Genomic DNA, 23,861 nt, shown 5'->3' with positions numbered 1-23,861 from the left:
ATATGGGCAGGGTTTAGACAAATGTCGACGGGCTTATTGTATTTCTACTCTTAATGTCAATGTTAGGAGGTATGGTCATAGAATATGTGTCTGGTTTTGGGGTGAATCTGGGCGTAGTTTGGACCAGTCATGGGAGGAGCTTTGACTTTTTCAATGTTTAGAGGTGTGTTAGACACAGTGTTGTAAGAGAAGGGGCATGTCTCAGCCACCGATTTGTTAGGGGGTACCAAGAAGTAACGATTGCTAAGTGTAAAATACAAGCTCCCTTATTTAACAAGCTACTAGTAACTTTCTCAAATCTATATGTAAAATATTCAGTTTCTTATCAGAAACAAAGATGTGTAAGAGAAAACTGTGATCCTGGGGGTAGGATGTTTTTCCTATGCAGAGTAGACTTCCTAACACGAAGCCTACAATGCAGGCTGCCTTTGTCAGTTCAACTGGTTGGTAACAAATACTTGCCAACTTTAATTGCCTCTCCTCCACTCTGAGTCAAGAAGGGCATAGGCAAACCGAGGGGGGGTTACTTAATGCCTGGAAACCCCCTCCAAGCCTGGGGCACTGTATAATTGAGGTGGCTGGACCCTGCTCCCGCTTCACACGGCTCTGCTTGAAAAGGGAGAGCCGCATGCACCTAACAGTAGTGCACGCAGCATTGCCCATGTATATTATGGGGATAGGAAGAGTTGGAGAGCAGCCAAGCACTGTCTAATATTATAGCCACTCCCACTGGCGGCGTGGTGTGGAAACCCCCCTCTACAAATACTGTGTTTGCCCCTGAAGGGTGCTTGTCCGTCCAGGAGAGCTCCGTGAAATTCGGGAGCCTCCCGGACAGGCAAGTAGGGGGTAGCATAAAACAATTGCTTGGACTCTCCAAAAAAAAAAATACAGTGGCTGTAGCTGACCCGTTCTTAACTACAATGTTCAGTTGTCTTTCTGATGTCTTTACTGTCCCCTCTGTTGTGTTGCAGTTTGCGAGGATTGCCGCTTGTACTTTAGAGACTCCTGTCCACAACATGGTGCACCAACGTTCATCCTGGATACACCTGTTCCAGAAAACGTACCTTCCCGCGCCCTGCTGTCTCTGCCTGAAGGCCTGGTGGTCAAGGAGAGATCCCAGGGAGGGTTCGGAGTTTGGTGTACAATTCCCATCATTCCTCGGGGCTGCATTTTTGGACCATATGAAGGGGATAACTTGGTGGAGCGGAACGAGTGCACCATTTACTCATGGGCGGTATGAATCCCTCTTTTATATCCATTACTTTGGAGCAGCCTAGACTTCCTTATAAGTGAATTCACTGCGCTCTGTACTCTTTATGCATTTACTCAGTAGCTGTATAAGCAAACGGTTTCCTGTTTGCACTAAAATTGTATAAAAGTCCCTGCCAGATCATTAGAAGACAAATCTGCTATTTCCTCTCTAGGCAGAGAATCAGGATTTTTAATTGTTGAATATGTTTTCAATTGGGACAATGCTTTGATTGACAAGTTCCTTCTAAATTTCTTTTTTAGAAAGCCACAGTAATTCCGACACATTTCTAGCGTATATAAATAATTGATCAATGCATTGTGCTAGCAATTTAGATAAAGATATTTTATATTGATGTCCACGTCTCCTTGATGATAGCATCACCACGATGTCCTATGAATTAAAATTATGCCTCTGCAGATTTTATAGAGCAAGTTAATACCTAAATGGATCTCTTCCTATATGCTGACTACAATAAGTAAATGCAATTTGCTGTAACAAGAAAGCAATTTTTCCAATAGCTCTTTCGTACTTTTGCCCGAAGCCTGGCTCTTTATAGTTCTGGACTAAGAGAAACAGACCACTGCTATTTTAAGTGGGATGTCTGCAGAATCACTGATGGAGTGTCTGTCAGTGAGCCCTGGATGTGCAGCATGGGGGAAGATAGTAATGTGTCATGCTGGTGATCAGTTTATTGTTGATTTTTTTTGCGGTGCGAAGGCCCCACCCTTGCGGTGCGAAGGCCCCACCCTTGCGGTGCGAAGGCCCCACCCTTGCGGTGCGAAGGCCCCACCCTTGCGGTGCGAAGGCCCCACCCTTGCGGTGTTCACACCCTTACAATAATATTAGCTATCAGGCTGTAAGACAAAAATAACAATAATTCAGGTACTGATAGTGCAGAGACAATGGGTAGCAGTGCGCATTTAGGAAAGAAAGAGGAAGTCACTGGAATATCAGTATTCTATTAACCAAATTCCAGATGTATGGAAAGTATATGGATTTTGAAAAAATAACTAGGACTTTAAGAATTACATCTTTAAAAATAAATGGTTTTCTACTTAATGAACCATTTCTGCGTATTGTTAGTAAAAAAAATAATAAGGTACACCTCCATGACATACTACGTTTATTATATTTCTTTATAGTATATTTTATTTCTTTATTCAGGTCCGAGACAACAAATCCTATTTCTATATTGATGCCAGTGATGACTCCAAAAGCAGTTGGATGAGGTAAAGGATAAGATTTATGAGTCCTCTCCAATGTACATATAGCTAATATACTTATTATTATTAACATATATATATATATATATATGGCGCCATACAGAGGGCAAACAACAAGACCGTACATGGTAAAGCAGTACAATATAGTAAGCAAATAACACTACAACTCTCCACACAGCTACTGATAGCCTGGATGGGTAATAGGGTGCAAGGGGTATACTCAGTGCAGGCTGACACTTGTGCCCATTAGCGTGGGCGCAGCTAATAAGTTTAGAGCCACTGAAGAAGGTGCAAAGACAATCAAGGACTGGAGTCAAGGGTCAGAGCCCAAGGAGTAGGTGCGCAGTGTAGCTGGTGAGCAAAAGTTATAGGTAATTAACTGAAGTATCCGGCGTTGCCTGGGTTTAAATCTTCAACTTAAGTTATCAATGAGTTGGATGTACCTGTCACCCATGAGGTGGCTGGCCAGTGTCGTTTTTGTTTTTATATTAAATGTCATCCAAATCCATTCAGGACTCCCAGGTCATAGTTCTGCCCAGTGTACACCAACAGGAGGTCCGACCAGGACCCTAACCCCCTAAAACTTGCCCAGTTTCCAACTGGACCGCCTCGCGTTGGTTTCATCATAGTTGGTGCATGGTGTCCGAATGTGTAACCGGACAGACAAACAGACCAATGATTTGTATATATTCGATGAGAACAGGAGGGAAGAGGGTCATGTTCACCAGAGCTTACAATCTAAAGGGAAGGACAGACAAATGGTGGACTCATAGGGGCAGCCAGTGTAACGGGATCTGAGGGCAAGAAGCAAGAGTGGGAGAGATGGAGGATGAAAGAGGGTGAGGTATACTACATGGTGAGATGGTTAAGTGGACGACTGGTAGGCTTTTATGAACTGGTGGATTTTCAAAGACTGTTTGAAGCTAAGGCTAGAGGATAGTCTGATAGAACGAGGGAGATTGTCGCAGTAGTGGAGGGGCAGCACGGGAGAAGTCTTGGATAAGGCAGTGAGATGTGGTTACAAGAAGGGAGGAAAGATGACGGTCATTGGCTGACCAAAGAGGGCCAGGAGGAAGAACGTATGAAGGTTGAGGTTGGAGATGTAAGGAGCAGTGGAGTTGGAGAGGGCCTTGTACATGGGGGTAAGGAGTTTGAAGAGTATCTGTAGGGGAAGGGGAGCCAGTGTAAGGCTTGGTAGAGAGGGGAGGCAGATGTGAAGCAGCGAGAGAGGAAGATAATTCTACCAGCAGCATTAAGTATAGATTCAAGAGGAGCGAGATGGGATTGGGGGAGGCCAGTAAGGAGAAGGTTGCAGTCGTTGAGATGAGAAATGATTGATGGGAGAAGAAGGGTCTTATATGGGCAATGTTGCAGAGCTGGAAGCGAAAAGGATTGGGCAATAGATTGAATGTGGGGAAGGGGGGTGAAGAAGAGGGAGGAGTCAAGAATGACACCCATGTAACACCATTGGGGAGCAGAGGAGATAGTGGTGTTGTTGACAGTGATAGAGAGGTCGGGAGGGGAGGCGATATTTATACCTATGTTCCGTTCCAGTTTCCTTAGAACACCTTACCTGAATCTGCACTAGCAGAGTAGTGGTGTTTTCCTCTCTCCAGAGAGATTAGTAAACTTAATAAAATTACGGCCTTGGAATGATCATTGTGTCTAATCAAAATCCGACAAACCAGGATCCGCAATCTGACTGCACTGATCTGATTGGTGGGCCTTTTTGGGATCAAGGTCTTATCAGGCAGTGGTGTCTGTCTCTCATTATAAATTCACAAATATATAAAGTTTTTGTACATGGTCGGAACTTAACTTGTGATCTTTATCAATTCTACGCCTTAAGTATCCTAAATTTGGCTTCATATAGGCAGCTGTTTCAGTTTGGCTTGAGATGATATTAACTAACTAAATCTGATTGTGTCGTGATGTAGAATCCGAGTTACATTTCTGTATAACGTTACATGCAGAAAATCCGTTTGACATTGTGTCACAAACCAGCATGACGGGAAGTATGCTGCTAAATTTGGAAATGACACAGCTAATTGACACGTTCTAGTTCAGCGGGACATAGAGATCTGTTTAATATGGTCGCCCCTTGAACAGTACTGTTTAGTTGTAGAACTATCAGGGGCGGAACACGTCATTGGCAGCAGGGCCGTGAGAATGTTCAAGCTCCGCCAAGAAGGGGGGGGGGGGAACTCTGGAGATCTCAGCACCAGCCCTGATCACCAGGTGTCATGGCAATATTTGGGGAAGGGCCAGTACAAAAGCAAAAATTATATTTGAACAAGGGGGTGATTTCTAGTGCCTGGAAACCCCCTCCAAGCCTGGGGCACTGTATAATTGAGGTGGCTGGACCCTGCTCCTGCTTCACACGGCTTTGATTGAAAAGGGAGAGCTGTGTGCACCTAACAGTAGTACACGCAGCATTGCCCATGTATATTATGGGAATAGGAAGAGTTGGAGAACAGCCAAGCACTGTCTAAAATTATAGCCGCACCCCCATGCATGCTGGCCACGCCCACTGGTGGCGTGGTGTGGAAACCCCCCTCTACAAATCCTGCGTTTGCCCCTGCTAACATTGATAGTTTTTCCTCCACAAAGCCTAATTGTAAGGTACCATTTAAGGAAATATTGGAACCACACTAGTGCACCCCCCCTTCTTTCTCTCTTGTACTTTCTGGTATTTTGCCTAAGGCATACTACAAATTAGCTTTTGGTGGGGGCTTTCCTGTGGACTAAAGTATTGTTAATGTAATTTCATGCGTTCATTTGCAGCCAATCAGGAACCAGTGCTCTAAACTGGTACACATCCTACAGTTTGATGTTCCAAAAAGCATAATAAGCATATTCTTGGCAGTATATGAGATGTTCACACTCTTACTTATGAGTATTTCATACTTGCTCAGTAGATAGTTTGTGTCACTGAACTTCATGCATTGTGTGATATAATGAATATAGAAGAATGCATATGCCTGTATCAAACAATGAATAACATATCTTTTAATGGCTATTTTGAATATGTACTAATTCTCCAGGCATTTAAAACTCCATTCCGGCTTGTGTTCTTCTATTGCATGCCTTAGGATATGTTCCCTTTTACAGCCTGACATCTGATTTAATTTCCTCCTGAAGGTACGTGGCTTGTGCATCAACAGACGAAGAGCACAATCTTACAGTGTTTCAGTACCGGGGGAAAATCTACTATCGTGCTTGCCAGCCTATTCCTTCTGGCACAGAGCTGCTGGTGTGGATCGGGGAGGAATACGCCAGGACCCTAGGCCTCAAACTAGGTAAACAAAACGCGTTCCAGGATCACAATGAGCTGATGTACTAGTAGGGCAGAATCGATATACTGGTTAGTCTCTGCACTTATTTAATTCTTCTTCTAACTGACTGAGATGATGAACACAGCAGCAACTGGATCCACAGATTAGCCAATAAAATATTAATTGAATCAGAAGGTGACGATAATATTACCCGACGTAGCGACAAAACCTAGCATATGTGCATTTATACTGGGTTCCTTCTGAGGTTGTACATGCCAAAAAACTTTCATAGGCAGTTTCCAGAATAATCCCATTTTAGGTTAAATTCCATACTTAAACAGCATTACTTCACATTCGTTTGGATGAGAGTTTAGAGAAGTTGGATAAACCCTTTTAAAGTATTTTATATGAAAACATATTAATATATTTCTAATGTTATTACAGTCACAAATATAGCTCATTAATCACTGTAACATTACAGTAACCTTGATATAATAAAGGTCTCTAAGCTAATACTGTATTTGTTGGACGTCCTAAACATTCTTCAAAACCCCCCTAAGATGTTTGAAATCCAAGTTTTGTTTCTTTGGAATATGTAACTAACTAATGCTTGTATTGATGTTTGGGTATACTGACTTTTCTTTTCTTTTCTTTTTTTATTGTGTTTCTTAGGTGAGCATTTTAAATATGAGTTTGGTGAAAAGGAACTCCTAATGAAGCTGTTCCAAGACCTGCACCTGAAGAAACACGATTCCATGTCGAATCACGTCTCAACTCGAAGTCAGTACCTCTGCAATGATATGGTCACCCCTATAATACAGTCGCATAAACAAAGCTACCCTTTGAACAATATAGGACGCCCTTCATCTGGCTTCCAGCTGCTTGAGGGTACTCAGAATTTAGTGAGCCTTGGTCGAGCCCAGAGCCGTTACTGGACCTTCTTTGGCTTCCAAGGAGATGCCTACGGGCGAATCATTGATAAAACCAAGATTATATGCAAACTGTGTGGCGTTAGGCTTTCATACAGTGGTAACACAACTAACTTGAGACAGCATCTTATATATAAGCATAGACGAGAGTACAATGAATTGGTGGGAACACAGGGGGCAGTTGTGGACCCACAAAAAAGCATTGACTCTGTCTCTCCCCGTGAGTTGGCTTCCAGGGCTGTAGTGGCTCCTACAGTGGGTAGAACAACCAAGGCCGTGGCAGATTTCATTGTCCGTGATCTGATGCCGGTTGAAATAATTGAAGGAGAAGGCTTTAACCAAATGCTGTCTATTTTGGACCCCAATTACAAATTACCAGCAGCCTCTTTCTTGGCTCATACAATCCTCCAGGAGATGCACATTCAGGCCAAGTTAAAAGTGGTGGAGCTGGTGAAAACTCTACAGGAATGCTCCATTAGCCTTGACCTATGGAAACACAGCGGCTCTTTGTCCTACCTCACCCTCACGATTCATTATGTAGATGAAGGCTTCGAAACCAGGAACATGGTGCTATCCAGTAGGGTTGTTTCAGAAGACCTTTCTGAAGACGGCCTGAAATTAGTTCTTCTGGATGTTGCAGACGAATGGGGGATGCGTGAAAACACATTCTATGCAGTGGGACTCAATAGCCCCTCTGTAAAAATAGCGGCTTCGAAGGTGGGTTGGAAATCTCTGCCGTGTGTAGGACAGGTGTTGAGAAGTTGCATTGAAGCTATACTGCAGCACAATACTATACAAACCACGCTCGATAGGTTCCGAAGACTGATCGCCACCATCTTCTCCTCAGCCGCTCAAAATGAGGAGTTAACCACACATGGACCGGTGTTGAAGGTTCATTTAAAAATGTTCCTACGGGATGGTACAAAGTGGTACAGTATCTATACTTTACTGCAGAGCATAGTCGACCATTCCAAGTTTTTTAAAGGCCTCATTGAGACATTGCATGGAGATGGTATAGTTCTGCAGCCAGACGACTGGTCGATTCTCCAAGATGTCGTAGACATTCTTAAACCATTATCTATTGCTACCTCAACGTTTACCAAAGATCAATTTGCTGGGTTGTCGCTGGTGAAACCTGTGATAACCAGTCTGTTGTATAAACACTTGGCACCTAATGAGTGGGACTCTGAATTTTCCAAGAACATTAAAAGGGCCATACACGAAGAGTTGAGTTTTAAGTATTCCGACTGTGATGTCAATCAGGTTCTCAACTTGGCATGTGCCTTGGACCCTCGCTTCCGTGGCCTAGACTTCCTCAGCCAACCGGACCGCGTGGAGACCCTGCATTTGCTGAAGCTTGAAGCTTCAAGTCTGGCCAAGACTCAGCCAAATGAATCTATTTGTGTGACACCTGAACCCCAAAATGTAAGGCCGTCGGCAAAAAAATCTAGGCAGGATTCTGGCATTGAATTCCTTTTGGGAGACTTGTGCAATGTGCGGAATTCATCAGCTAGCACGGTTAACCAACAAGCAGAACAAGAGATAAGCAGCTTCCAAACGAGCGAGGCTTCTTCTTTATGTCAGGACCCACTGCAATGGTGGAAAATGCACCATACCCAGTACCCGCTTTTGGCTCGGGCAGCACGTAAACTGTTGGCCATCCCTGCCACCTCTGTACCCACAAGTTGGTTGTTTACAGACGCTGGCATGGCCGTTTACCGGAAGCGGTCGGCTCTCACTGCGGAGCATGTAGATATGCTAGTCTTTCTCAATGGAAATAGGTTAATCCTTTGAACTCATGCTGGTGATCCTTCACCTTTGTGCCTCTCCCACCTCCATCTTGGCCACCCTTTGCAAGTGGCTCATCGTATATATCCTCCAGGTCTAATCTAGTGCTTCCACTACTTTCCTAAAAGAGGATGAGCGAATGGTCTTTTGTCCAAACCAGTATCCGTAGCCTAAATAACCAGTACACCTACTGGTCATAAAGAAACGTAATTGCTATTTGAATTGTTATGGTTTCTTACCAACATGATGGAAACATTGGCCCAGCTCTACTCCTGTTACCATTGTGTTGGAAATTGTGAAGGAATATATTTAGGTATTAGGAGTTTGTGTACATTCATGTACCTTTAAAGTACAGTATTTTCAGTGCTGTTTATGCAGAAAATGTTTCACTTTTTATTGTTTTTTTGTTTTGTTATGGAAATGTTTTGTGTTAGAAATGTCTGTGCAGTCCAGCTACATTCTCTGTGTGATAAATGTATTTATGTACAATTCTATACTTATTTACATGTATTAATGCTCCCCCCAAACATACCGGTATGGGAGCCTTCTATCCGGAAACCTGTTCTCACGAAGGTTCCATAAACCTTACATAGACCTTAGCAATGTAATACAGCCATGATCTTTGACTGCCTTTATCTACAATCACTGTGAGGAGCATTGCTAAACAATTTATTGAGAAGAGTAATTCTGGGAGCAATTGTGGTAAAGACAGGGGGTCATTTTATCATAATTATGTAAATATACTAATATATATGTCAAAATCCTTTATCTGGAAAGTCTGAAGCATGTCTGGTAATGGATCTCATACCTGTATTACCTAGTTCCCAACACTAACCCCTGCGTTTCCTGCCAGGAATATCTTTTGTGGCATCTTGTACCAATAGGGGTATTCTCCAAAGCTACCGAATCACAAGCTATGAATTTAATATGTTCCAGTACATATCACTGCTTTACCAAATTTGGCGTCTTTTATTTATATATATATATATATATATATATATATATATATATATATATATATATATATATATATATATATGTTAACCCGTACATGATACTCATGCATTCTAGTCAAATCAAGCTACTTAAGGTGTTAAAAAGGTTCTTGTCATGCATTTGGGCCATAGCCCAGGCCTCAACCACCAACCACTCCCCACTGTCACCCCCGGCAACCACCAACCACTCCCCACTGTCACTTCTCCTTCAAGAAATATATATATATTTTTTTTAAATCTTTATAAACACTTTTAACAATTAACAAATTAAATTAACAAATTAAAAACATCTTAGTATACCAAATTTCAGCCCTTTCTGAATTTTTTTTTTCCACACACACTAAGAATTTAGTAGGTCAGTGTATAACTCCACCCAGCAGATGGCGCTGCAGCGTGGTTTTATTTTTTACACACACACAGACAGACTAACACACGCCACTAGACATTTATATAATATATATATATATATATATATATATATATATATATATATATATATATATATATATATATATATATATGATAAAAAAGTTCAATTTAAAAAAAAATAAATAAAATTGCAGCACAAGAACTAAAATAAATTCACTCCACATTCTATTTAATGTGGCAATTTGGACTGTTGCATTCCATCCATCAGTTGATTGATCAGATTATTTTTTTTATTTGGTTGTAACCACACCCACTTTCTTCATAATTTTAAACCCAAATGACGGACTTTTTATAAATCCGAAAATATGATTATTGAAATAGTTTGGAGGTATTGTTTCTGCCACGTTGGAGAGTACCCCTTATCGTCTGCCCTCTGTCTAACAACAAAATAGAGCGTAGCTGCACCATGTAATATTATTACGCTGATATAGCCACGGCAGTTTTTACGTTACTTTACGTAGTGCAGGTGCATATTTTTTTTATACTTGTGAAATGAGATCCAGGCTTCATGTTTATTGCACATATTACTGTATGAAAGTAGAGTATAGAAAGCTGTAGGTTTTCTCAATAAATTATTGCTAGGCTCCTGCTAGTACCTCAGGACTGACGGGGCTGACTGGATTCTTATAAAAACTGTTCATAGTCACGTCAAGAGATTTTATTTTATTTTATTTTTTTAAAATATATAGCACATTACCTCTACTGTTGTCTACTACTCTTTTACCTTCAAGTTTTTAGGTTTGGTTTGCTAAATGAACTCTTGTCTGGTGGTCAGTTTGTACTTTGAGTCCTCGCCCACTTGTGTCACATAACAAGCGTTCCATGGCGGAATGCGTCAGTAAGAGCAATCTACGAGTGTTCTTTTCTGCCACGGAAAATCGCTGCTCTACATAAGATTTTGGAGGTTTTTTTTTGTGGTGAATTTTAGCTGTGTTTTCGTTCCCAGAATTACGCGTTAAGCCATGTAAAACCTGGACACGTATGACATACACATGTTGAATGGTTGCATTGGAAATCTTGTAGATGTGAGCACATGCCTATTACTATAATCCAGAATTGCTGCATGCATCCAAACTACCTCCACTGTAGTCGTGTAGCGTGCATAGAGGGGCAATGAGAGGGGGGGCGGCCAGCCTGGGGGCCCTGTCCTACCTATGTAGTGGGAGGAGTCATCTGCCTGGTGTGACCCCGCCTCCTTCCGTGGCTATGGAAGTGGGCCCCAAAAACTTTCTGTATTGGGGCCAGAAAGTAACGGCCCTGCCTGCGTATTTCAAATGTGTTCCGTTTTAAAAGATCCTGTACCTTTTATATAACAAGATTTTAACATCTCCCTCATCAATAGCACTTTTAGTCAGATGTGTATATTATGTGGTTTAAAGTGATACATGAATAATTTAGTCTAACTTAGAACAGTTTTACTGACTGTTGGCTGCCATGATTATTTTTCTGAAAGTCAGAGGTTCTATTCTGGATATGTAAAAATGGTAATTCAAAGGGGCAGGTTCAATTCCCCGCATTGGTCTTTAAAACAACACTGTTCGCACATTTATTACCGTTATTACGGTAATTTTAAAGCGGTAATAGTGCGCAGTCCACAATGCATCCGACCCGAAGTGTTTTGATTGTGTGTTTCATAAAACAGAGAGGTACACACCTTTGTACAGCATGACTTACACTTACCCATAGCCGTGCACTTTGGTCCTTGTGTAATAAATCACCAGACCGTTGCACCCCATATACAGCCCCACATTAGGTCTTTTGGTAAAATCAAAATCTGTATGTGCAGAATGAAGAAATTCGATTGGCCGATTACTTGATGTGTGGGGTCATCAGTCGACTTGGAGGTTCTGGGGTTACGTTGCTTGGCCCAATGCCCAAATTAATCTGGGCAATTTGACTCTCCATGTTTGTGACAGAATTGTTTATTGAGCGGTAAGACAGGGCTGCAGAATGGATGGCAGTACTGCTAAGAACTGTGGTTTAATTTCTCTTCCAAGTATCTGGAGATGAATTTAGGACATGTACACACGGCACGTTTCATGCACATGTAGGTGTATTCCTCCCCACGGTAATAATGCTGCACCTCAACTAGGGACTATTGATCCCTATTATGTACTGCCTGAGTTAATTCAATGCAGATACATGACTGACCATGAACATGGATATTCACAATGGGACAGTCACCCTCTACAATATATGGTATCTCATCATCATCATCATCACCATTTATTTATATAGCGCCACTTATTCCGCAGCGCTGTACAGAGAACTCACTCACATCAGTCCCTGCCCCCATTGGAGCTTACAGTCTAAATTCACTAACATATACACCAGCTTTCTTGGCAACTAGTGACATCGGCATAAAGCTTCCCTGAATAACTGGCCATCCAGAGACCTGAGCTTTTCACAGCGAGGGCTGATGTATGTAACGTTCTACAGTGTTGGACTGATGCTTTCAGCTGAGTCTGTTAATAAACAACTTGGGGAAATACACCTGAGAAGTCACATGGTCTCACTGTGATCTATTGACATTGAGCTCCGGGATGAGTCTATGCTGCCACTGCTGTCTGACATTCCCACCTTACACCCGTGTCCATGTTTAAGTAAGGAGTGAGGGAAGGAAGCGAGAGGAAGATCATCATCATAATTTTATTTATTTAGATAGCGCCAGCAATTCCGCAGTGCTGTACAGAGGATATTTGTAATTCACATCAGTCTAAATCCCCTATCGCGCACACAGTGTGGGAGGAAACCCACGCAAACACAGGGAGAACATGCAAACTCCGTAAGGCCATGGTCTGGAATTGAACTCATGACCCCAGTGCTGTGAGGCAGAAGTGCTAATCACTGAGCCACCGTGCTGCCCATAAGATCACATATGGCGACGTCTACTTCCACTTGACCTGGCCAGACCTTTCTATCTGTCCTACATATGAGGTAGCATGGTGACCTACATACTTATTATTTATTATCATTTATTTATGTAGCACTGATCATATTGCGCAGCCCTGTAAAGAGAATATTGAATCCTTCACATCAGTCCTTGTCCTATAGGAGCTTGCAATCTAAATTCCCTGCAACACACACACACACACACACACACGTCCACTTTTTTGTTAGAAGCCAATTAACCTACCAGTATGATTCGGAGTTTGAGGAAACTGGAGCACCTGGAGGAAATGCACACAAACACGGGGAGAACATACAAACTTCACACAGATGAGGCCACGGTCAGAATTGAACACATGACCCCCCCCCCCCAGTGCTGCAGTGCTAACCACTGTGCCACCATACTAAACATATAAGGCTATATAGAGGAAAATCATATGTCCTCAATTCTCCATGCTACATATACTTTATGGGGGCACATTTACTGTGAACCTATATGGCGAAATATTGGCTAGTTGATGGTGTGGGGGGGGAGTGGTAGAAAAGGGTGATCTCTTACCCCCCCCGCCTGCAAGGGGGCTGCCTGCGACTACACATAATGTACGTTCGTCTGGCTAGGATTTATGGAGGGGACAGGGCCCACCGATTTACTATTCACCCCCTCCTTAGGATTAAGGCTAGACCCACCCGATGTGAATCTATATTTTCCATAGCGCACAGTGCACTTCATGTGTTATTTTCAGCTGTAAATCTGTGATTAAAACTTAGCCGGAGCCCGTTGTCTGGCACATAACTTTCCCAGCATGCAGTGCACTACATAGATCATGTCTGCTCTAATGGCCATTAAGCTGTTTGGCACTAATTAAAGTGATCAGTTATGCAGCGTCCTTTGTGTGTTGCCCTTAGTTATTATACATTTTAAGTTGGCAGGTCTGGGGAAGTATCGGTGATGTGCTTTATACCAGTGTGTATATATTGTCTTGAACTGCCTCACAGCACTGGGGTCATGAGTTCAATTCCCGACCATGGCCTTATCTGTGTGGAGTTTGTATGTTCTCCCCGTGTTTGCGTGGGTTTCCGCCGTGTGCTCCGGTTTCCTCCCACACTTCAAAAACATACTAGTAGGTTAATTGGCTGCTAACAAATTGACCCTAATCTGTGTCTGTCTGTCTGTATGTGTGTATGTTAGGGAATTTAGACTGTAAGCCCCAATGGGGCAGGGACTGATGTGAGTGAGTTCTCTGTACAGCGCTGCGGAATGAGTGGCGCTATATAAATAAATAAATGATGATGATGAACTGCATTTAATTTGGTCTCTGCTAAATGCTTTTTGCATTGACAGCAACTTTCCAAAGTACTGACCTCAGACGAGGTGGGTGCGAGCGCAGTGCCTCGTTGATAGGAAACATGCTACATTGTACCTGGTAATGCTGCTTTTATACCATTTAATTTGAAAACAAACAACTTTGGAGTCTCCATTTTTCAGCTATCGCCCAATTACATCGCGATACATAGGGGTATATTTACTAAACTGTGGGTTTGTAGGAGTTGAGATGTTGCCTATAGCAACCAATCAGATTCTAGTTATCATTTATTTAGTACACTCTACAAAATGACAGCTACAATCTGATTGGTTGCTATAGGCAACATATCCACTTCTTCAAACCTGCAGTTTAGTAAATCTACCCCCTAGTATCAGACTCATTCTCAAATACACTGGGTAATGCTGCTACCAAAGTAGTTTAATGAAATCTAGTATGATTGTGAAGCTGAACAGTTTAATATATTTATGGATTTTATTTTATATTTTTTTTACATTTCTTAGGTAGCTACTGATGATGATCCATAGCAGTTTACCTAAAAATGCACCAGTTACCGATACGCAGTGAGGGCAGCCATTTTGTGCTTTTGATCAATAATCATGATATTGTAGCCAGAAACCAGTGACCTCACCCAGGCCTGCATTCTCCTGAATATTGGCTACAAAATGGCGGCCCTGCCGTTTGTGATGTTACTGAGTGAATTTATGAACATCCTTAAATAATGGTTCAGATCAGTATGTGGCATCCTTGACTTTTTGTAGATGACAAGGTATACTTTAAAGGTGCAAAAATTAGACATGTGTAACATAAATCTGTCTGTTAGAAGATTTGAACTTATTTAATTTTTCCGTAGAGTATTGGTGAAAGCGGCTGATTATGATTTATAGTATGTCATACCGTTTTCATGGCAACCACAGTCATATGGCATATGATGTATTAAGCAGAGAGGCTTTGAAATGTTCATTGCATAAAACTCTGTCCTATCTTGCTCTGCCATCAGGTGAGCCTTAACAAGCTTGTTTACAGACTGGCTCAGCCTATATTCATGTCTGAACGCAACTTCCATGTGAGCTCTGAGTTTAAAAAGAGCGCGTAACTTGTGCAAAGTTTCACGCACATTCAATCCAAGCATATCTCAAAATACGTTTCGATTTCAATCTGGGTGGCAGTACGCTCATTATAACCTCTCAAGTCATAGGCCGTTGTGTGCGGGCATGATTTGGATGCAATGGCGACCATGCGCAAACGGATGAACGTCCGAATCTGAACCGGTCCCTAATAGATCAAGTTAATCTGTCCAATGAGCAAGCAGCTAACAAATGTGTTCATGAGTTTTCTGGCAATGGAATCTTTATAAATCTCCCCCCACAAAGTGATTTTTGCAGACGGAGCACCGAGTTATAGGATGACCTTGAGGAAAAATTACTTGAGCTTCACGTTAAAAATAACCAAAATATGTGGGATTGCACCTTTAACTAAAGTGATTTATATGCATACATCTGATACTGCTATTACTGCAGGCAAAACATATTACCAATGACCGACTTATTTGACTTTGAACTGCCTATTACAGATTATGGAAAATTCAGACTAGAACAAATTATAAATGTGTAAATCCTGCCCACACAGCACAGCAGTAAGTCAGTAAATGTACAGTTTATATCAGTGCACGTTTGGTTAGGTCTGAGCAAGATTTAGAATGTGAAACCGCTGGATTTCATTAGATGCGCTTAACACCATACATTTTAATGGACGGCTGTGTTTTTATAAGGCGTCGTTCCAAACCCACCATTTATACAGAAGTAAACAGTTGAAAAACGTGGCCAAGGACCAAAGATTTTTGTTTTGGCTTACTCGTGTGTTATTTAGAATTATAGGAACATATGACTGTGTGATTACCGTAGATCAGGAGTCTCCAGTGTTGGCGTATATGAGACTCTTGTAGAGTATAGAAGGAGAAAGCTCTGATTATGTTCAACTAACCACATGAGAAGAAAAAAAAAAAATCGATTTTGCTTATTTAATGTTGCAATTTAAAATGCATTTTACTGGTTTTCAAATTGTCCTTAGGTTTTTAGGTCGGCTTATTAGATTGGTCAGTTTCTTGCCAATGGGAGATATGAATGCTGGTTTTGGAGGTTTATTATTGTGCTAAAGATATGTGATTTGTGCATGATGAGCAAGTTATGTATACAGGGTGGGGTACGGAATAATGATTCTGATTATCCCGACAAGACTTGCCCGACATCTTGACACCGAAGGGCTTCTTCCCGACGAGGCTGCAGGACGACTGATGTGCCCACCGACTGCAATCGCGATGAATGAAGAAGCTGGCGCGACTTGATGACATCACTGGGAACCACAACGCTGTTATCGGTGCTGTTAAGGGGGTAATGTAAGTATGCGGCCAGGGACAATGTACAAAAGCTTTGTAAAGTACAGTGTCAATGGGCGCATACTTACACTACCCCCTTAACATCACAGATAACAGCGTCGCTGTTCCCGGTGACGTCATCAAGTCGCGCCGGCTTCTTCATTCATCGCGATTGCTTGCAGTCGGTGGGCACATCAGTCGTCCTGCAGCCCCGTCGGGAAGGAGCCCTTCGGTCTCAAGACGTCGGGGTAAGTCTTGTCGGGGTAGTACCACCATGTATGCACACGTTAATATATACAGAAGGGTGAGGTCACATGGGTGTTAGTAAGGCACTATAGCATTGATCACACTCAGTCACTCTCCTGACCGATCAAAGTGAGGAGGAATCCCTCCAGTTACACAATAAAGCTATGGAGACCAAAGGATTAGTATCGACATGGTGGAAAATGTGGTCAGAAAATTGCGGCTGTTTGTGCGTGACATCATCTTCAGATTGCGCCAACAGACACGAACATCCGGATCTTGTCCGATTTGGCCACCAAATTGAATAATGATCCTCCTCTCTCAAGCAGAATCCGCCCACACGTAGGCACCTTACTGCTCAAGTTGATCTTCCCAAATAGATTAAAATGTGATTGTGGGTGTCATCTACCAAGTGTACCTACAACACATCAGACCTATAAGGGGTTTAATGTCCTGTATTGATATTTGTGGGCTACGGCAGGCCCTTACTGCTTTTGTTTTATACCAACAGGATGCCCTTTTCCACCTAGCGAATGTCCAAGTGCACGTTCACTTCCTGGTCCGTATATACCCTACAGTGATCTATACGGATATTAGTCATACTTTCCTCCTCTCCCAGTATGTCCAGGAGGTCACCCATCAGAGTCGGCCCTCATCACAATTCCTGCTTAACTTGCTCATCGTGGCTCACTGCGTGATGACGCACTTGTCCCTTTGACCTCTCGTCCGACTTCACCTACACACAGTGGAGGAAACCATTATGTGGGCTGAGAATGTAGCCAATCGTTTCGCTAGGAGCCAGTACTTTTACGAACATTGGCTACGAATTGCCTTATTCATGTCACTGACTCTAAGCATTTGTTCACAGGTTCTGTTTCATCAATATTGGTTGGATGGTTGACACTATATATATTGTGTAAGGTAGGAATACAGCTAATTGTTACTGTGTAGGGGAGAGTCACACTGCAAGGTTGTCTGGGTATATAAAAATGCAATGTACTCCTGAACGTAGGAATATGAGAGTGAGATTGTGCCCACTTAAAATACATTATAATGTAGTGATGAATGCGACTGAATTGAGCATTCCTCTTAATGTGATTGAATTAGTTTGTTACTTCATATAAAGTACTTAACGAAAATTGCTTGCTGGGAACAAGTGGTCCTTTTTGTGTTATACCGCTTATAGCCTACCTCTATCTTTACTCCCCACTAGGTGTTATTTAATAAACTCCCGAGGTTTCATATTAGTGTGTTAAAGCAAATACTGCAGAACTAATAACATTCTAAAAACAGATCTTTCATCTATCTCTGCTGCTTCCTCTAATATTTTTCTGTTATACTGTTCCAGCTTCTTACAGTGGCTTCTGCTCTTCCACAAATTGCTTGAAGCCTCATCCCAATAATTGCACGCAGTGGAAGGGGAGCCATGATGTGAATCGAGTTGTTCCACGCCTCACATTTGCCCTTTGGACCTCCCTCTGGGATCTTCTTGAGTGTCACAGAGAACATTACTTATTCCACAGTGACGTTACTATTGCTAGTTCCTGGTGAATTGGTAGGTTGTCCTAAAATGGCTGCCTTCACTGTGTTTAGGTGACGGGTAAGGTTTAAAAATATAGGTCCCCTTTTGGTTGACTTTTTACATTTAACTTAATGAGATACTAAGGTGACTCTCCCTTATTCCCCAAACTAACTCTTTTTCTTTGGTTACAACCGCTAGTAGAGTTCCTCTGATTCCTCAGTGTCAAAATGGTTCTCTGTTTGCTAAAAACTTCCTGTAAACTGTCCTCCACATTTCCTCCTCTCTACTGCTGTGTTATTTTGTTTAAACTAAGGGCTAGATTTACTAAACTGCGGGTTTGAAAAAGTGGAGATGTTGCCTATAGCAACCAATCAGATTCTAGCTGTCAATTATTTAGTACATTCTACAAAATGACAGCTAGAATCTGATTGGTTGCCATAGACAACATCTCCACTTTTTCAAACCCGCAGTTTAGTAAATCTAGCCCTAAGAGATCATCTTATACAACTGTATACAGAGTTTGTATGTAAACAGGGTTCTCGTTACAATCTAGTTATGTCTAAAAGTGGATTTAACCTTTAATAGCAATAATTTATTAGAAAATTCAAACACCTTTTTTTGTTTTGCAAATGTCACAAAAGGTCTTTTACGCTGACTGCATGTACCCAGAAAATATGCACCATCCACTCACTGGCCCTGATTCATTAAGGAACTTAGGCAAGAAATTTCTTATTTAAGTCTCTTGGACAAAACCATGTTAAAATGCAAGGGGTGTTTTCTTATGTAGCACACACATACCAACTTTAAATTTCAGTGTACAAATAAGCTATTAAGTATTTGTGTGCTACATGAAAAAATATCCAGTATTTAAAATAGAAAAACAATTTTCACCCCTTCCATTTTAAAATGGTTTTGTCCAGGAGACTTAAGTAAGAAATTTCTTGCCTAAGTTCCTTAATGAATCAGGCCCACTGAATGGAAGGTGTGTCAGTCACTTAATTAAAGCAGCTGTACCAATGAAAAAAATGAGTGTATTTATTTATTTATTTTTAACATAACTGTGACAGGCTATAAGAAGAATGTTGGTATTTACACTTTTCCTTAATTTGTTTCTTCAAGCTGCTCTTAATGATTTATAATTCTGCACAGTGGCATGGGCTACCTTGGCAACCACAGTCACTTGGCACATAATGTAGGGAGCAGAGAGGCTTTGGAACTCTTTTATAAGATGCACTGAGATTTTGAAAAGGGGATAATGATTTTTGAGAAGTACAGATAAAAAAATTACGCGATGCCTGTTTTAAATGGGCTTAAATTGCTATTTAAAGAAAAAAAATAGAAACCTTTGTAGGATTGCTGCAGGATCACCGTATTTAAACAACTTGGAAAGTATAAGCAATAACGGTATTTTAAGTGACATTTTACACATGGGCACTTATGACCTAGTCTACAGGACATTATAAGACTGGGGCAATTGCAAAATAAATAGCAGCAGGATGGGGGAGATAAGAATGTTGTGGTTAAGTAGAAAATGTTTTTTAATTGCTTCAGTCTTTCATGACCCTGAGCTACATGATTGTTCTTGGCTGTCGACTGTTATCGGGTTGATCTATATTGAGTTGATCGTGTTTAAAGTGTGTGAAATAAATATTTTACATGCTCATGCTGCTAAATCAGTATTCATGCTTTTCATATTGTAGCTCCCAGTGACCCACTTTATTGTGCTCAAAAGCTTTTCTGGTTAGTTTAACACAACTACTGAGAATCAACCAAAACATTATACATTATATAACCTGTTTGTTTTTTTGTGGTGTGCAGAATCTTAGAATCATTATACTACACATGCTATTTTTAAATTAAAGAAACTACATTAATAAATTTAAACGTTGAAGCCCTGAAACTGGTAGTATCTAACTTAACACCGTTGATTTATTAATTGATTGTTCCTCTAAAGCTGGGTACACACTAAACGGTTTTCATCCAATAATCGGCTCAATCAGCCGACATACAACCGCTCGTTCAAAAGTCGGGTTAGTGTGCGCAGTGTCACGATGGTGGAAAGTCTTGCCAAATGGACGATTGTCGCCTCATTGGGTTGGTCGTACCGTTTAATATTTTCTTTCCAATCTCGTTTCTGTTGTGTAGTGTGTATAAACTTGCGACCGATCCACAACAATGAGTACGAAATTACAGTCATTGCTCACGACAACATGGCTGTAAAAAGTCGTTAAAGGGACGTCCGCTCTTCCCTTTATCGTCCTAAACAAGGCTAGTGTGTATGCAGTCCATGGACCGAGCGATCGGAACATCGATCGCATGTAAAATCGCTTGGCATAAAAAGTTGGTGGAAAATTCTGTAGTGTGTACCCAGCTTTACTCCGTGATACACTCCCATTCCTTCCAATGAAGAATCAAAGCTAATCCATCCAAAGCAATTTATGTGCTTTTTTTTAATGAGTTAGTGTTACAGTGACCTAAGCAGGATAATTGTTGTATAGAGAGGAAAGAAAGGGCATTGTCTGCTTTGCTTATCTCCTATAATTAAGTTATATTTAGTACACCTATTTACATGTGCAAAGTGTGGTCTTTTGTACAAACCACTATCGCTCTTCTTCAACCCTCCAATAATACAAACTTCTTGTGACATGCGTAATGTTCACTGAATTTTTCATCATGTATCACAGCCCAGAGAGGTTCTCATTGCATCATGCATTGTGGTTTAACTGTAAATAGGGAATTCAATTTTTCACTCTCCATGACAGCTACAGCCCATATATTGTGATTGATATAAATCTGCAGCAGTTTTATTAAAGTTTTTGTTTTGGAAATACCGTCTTTTTTTTTTTTTCTTTCTTGCAAAGCATAAACTCAGCATCTTCAAACCTTAATCCTCCATAGGCAAACTGAGGGGAAGTTTCCTAGTGCCTGGAAACCCCCACTCACAGCCTGGGGTACTGTATGCTTGAGGTGGCTGGACCCTGCCCCGGGACCAGCCACTTTGCAGCTTGTGTGCAGATCGTGCACTGTTAACAGTCATCTCTCCCCAACAAATATTGAAAGCAGCAAGAAGGCGAGAGCAGGTCAGTCTGTCAACTGTTCTGACACACTCAGTCAGGATTTTGTCCCCCATTGTAGGGACAGTTGGGAGGTATGTCCCGCTTCACACGGCTCTACTTAAAAAGGGAGAGCTGTGTGCCCCTAACAGTAGTCCACGCAGCATTGCCCGTGTATATGATGAGGATAGGAAGAGTTGGAGAGCAACCAAGCACTATCTAAAATAATAGCCACGCCCGAAGCATTCTGGCCACGCCCACTGGCGGTGTGCCATGGAAACCCCTCTCTACAAATCCTGCGTTTGCCACTGTGCTCCTCTCAACCGATGTTTTTCAGCCTGGGGTAGTAGCTCCCTTAGTGGAGTTTAAAATAGATCCTAAAAATACTTGAATTACTGTTTTAATTTTGATTTGAAATCATATTAATGTATTTGTTTGAAATCAGCGTTGATGTACTTGTAGGATTTTCCCAGTTGTAGGGTTTGATGTAGGCTTTAGGTAACTGTTTAATAGACCCTCATTTATTCTAGCATTTTGTGGATTTTAAGTTAAAGTATAATAAAATATATATATATATATATATATATATATATATAATTTTTTTTTACATAGTCATCAATTTTCCCTCTCACTGATTGTATAGAATAGCAGGTACCACTAGCATCTTTTTGGGGGCTCGTCCGGGACTGGATTTCAGCATCCGCTCTGTCATTCTCAAGATGCCACAGACTTCACATCACTTCACCTTGAGAACAACCATTCTATCATTCTAGAAGAGGTAGAAATGATGGGGGTATAAAACAAACGCCCCCCCTTCCCCCCAAAAAAAAAAATCCCACATATTTTATTTGGATAAGCAGATTTTTCATGCTAACAAAAAACAAAGTCTTGTCAATGGGAAACTGTTGATGCATTCTCAAATACAGGTTAATGCATATAATGTTATTTTTTTATTTGTTGGTTTTGATGCCAGTGCAGTGATGAGATTAGCTATTAATGATAAAACATCAGATTACAACATCTTGTATTGATTGCCCCATTCAGTGAATGAATCATGAGAAGTATTATTTTCCATCTAGTCAGCGAGGTCATGAGGTACAGAAATTGCCGGCAATATTTGTGGGTCTATATGCACTGATCAGTCCCCCATCACTGTGTATAATACATTATAATTTCAATACAAAATACTGTACTTTAAATGCCAGACGCAAATATAATGTGTTATTGTCCTAGACCGCTAAATCCACTTCATTAAAAAGAAAATGTTGGAAGATTATAAGAGTAGACAGTGCGTGGAGAATTTATTTGCAAAGCTTAATAAAAAATCAATTTAGGTAAACATTTCGATTATCATTCAAGCCTACCTAGGGCATAGGAAAACCTTTTGAAATAAGTGATACTTCCTTTTTAAACTATGTATAAGAATTTGCTATATGTAAAGTTTATTGTCGAAATAGGCAAGGTAGTTTTTTGCTCTGGATATAGTTCAGTGTTGGCTAACCTGTGACACTCCAGGTTTTGTGAAACTGCAAGTCCCAGCATGCTCTGCCAATATATAGCAGCTTATTGCTGGAAGGGTATGCTGGGACTTGTAGTTTCACAACAGCAGGAGTGTCACAGGTTAGCCAACACTGATATAGTTGTATGTTGTTACCCTCCACATACAATCAAATACATCATCCTCTAGTGCTGATATAACTCCCTTTTTTGTGTTTCAATCTTCTTCATAACAAACTTCTACTGATGGCACGTTGTTTTAAAGTGATGGTAGCACTATTAAACAGTCCCTGTCACCTATACCTCATGGAGACAGACATTTTGTGAGCTGAACCAATATTCGTGAACATGTGACCTATTCGTTCATATGAACTTGTGACATCACTGAGGCAGGCGGCACTTTGCGTGGCAGCGATATCACTGGTTCTTAGTGAGTTTATAAGGTGCACTCTGATAAAAGTTGATTCATCACACAAAATGGCTGCCGCCATAGCGAGTACACTAAGTTTCTGGAGAGCTGGTCTCTGGTGATAAGCGATAGTCACTGAATTGTCACTGTATATATAGTTATTTATGTCTGTTGTGTGCATTAAAAGGTCCAAAATGTTTAATGAACATGTCAAATAAAATATTACTGATAAACCAAAGAAGAATTTGAACAAACAGTAATTAATAAATAAAATAAAAAAACCAACCTTACTTCCCTTTTTTCAAATGATTGTTTTATGCATGTTAGATGGAATGTTAAATACTTAGAGAAATTTAGGTGGAGATGAAGAGAAATTATTAATGTGGGTGTTTGTCTCCCATGATTATTAGTAAGGTTGCCAGAAAGCTGCCTAAAACCAGACACACATGAAGTGCATGGCTGCGTAGTTTGGTAAATTTTGGTTCCTGTTTTTGAGAACTGCTCCCTCTGTTAGGTCAGGAATCTCTGTGTTTAATAGGTAACTCCACTCAAAACTAAAAAAGTAGTTGTGGGTGGAGTTACATTAGCTAAATAAGGATGTTACGTCTGTTAACTCCCCTGCTTACGTTTGTCCGTCCCCCGAGGGCTTTAATACTATGCG

General features: G+C 41.1%; 1 protein-coding gene across 1 annotated transcript in view; it reads left to right on the top strand.

The window, feature by feature from the left end:
- Window positions 1-9,426, top strand: part of LOC142106857 (E3 SUMO-protein ligase ZBED1-like) — a 29,771-nt gene extending 20,345 nt beyond the window's left edge. The window contains exons 3-6 of the mRNA XM_075189893.1: window positions 972-1,234; window positions 2,417-2,481; window positions 5,617-5,774; window positions 6,423-9,426. Coding sequence (XP_075045994.1) covers window positions 972-1,234; window positions 2,417-2,481; window positions 5,617-5,774; window positions 6,423-8,473 — 2,537 coding nt within the window. The 3' untranslated portion in view covers window positions 8,474-9,426. The remainder of the gene's footprint in view (window positions 1-971; window positions 1,235-2,416; window positions 2,482-5,616; window positions 5,775-6,422) is intronic.
- The last annotated feature ends 14,435 nt before the right edge of the window (window positions 9,427-23,861 follow it).

The sequence above is a fragment of the Mixophyes fleayi genome, chromosome 11 (genome assembly GCF_038048845.1).
Source record: "Mixophyes fleayi isolate aMixFle1 chromosome 11, aMixFle1.hap1, whole genome shotgun sequence".
NCBI lineage: Eukaryota > Metazoa > Chordata > Amphibia > Anura > Limnodynastidae > Mixophyes > Mixophyes fleayi.
This window is presented reverse-complemented; position numbering and strand designations above follow the sequence as displayed.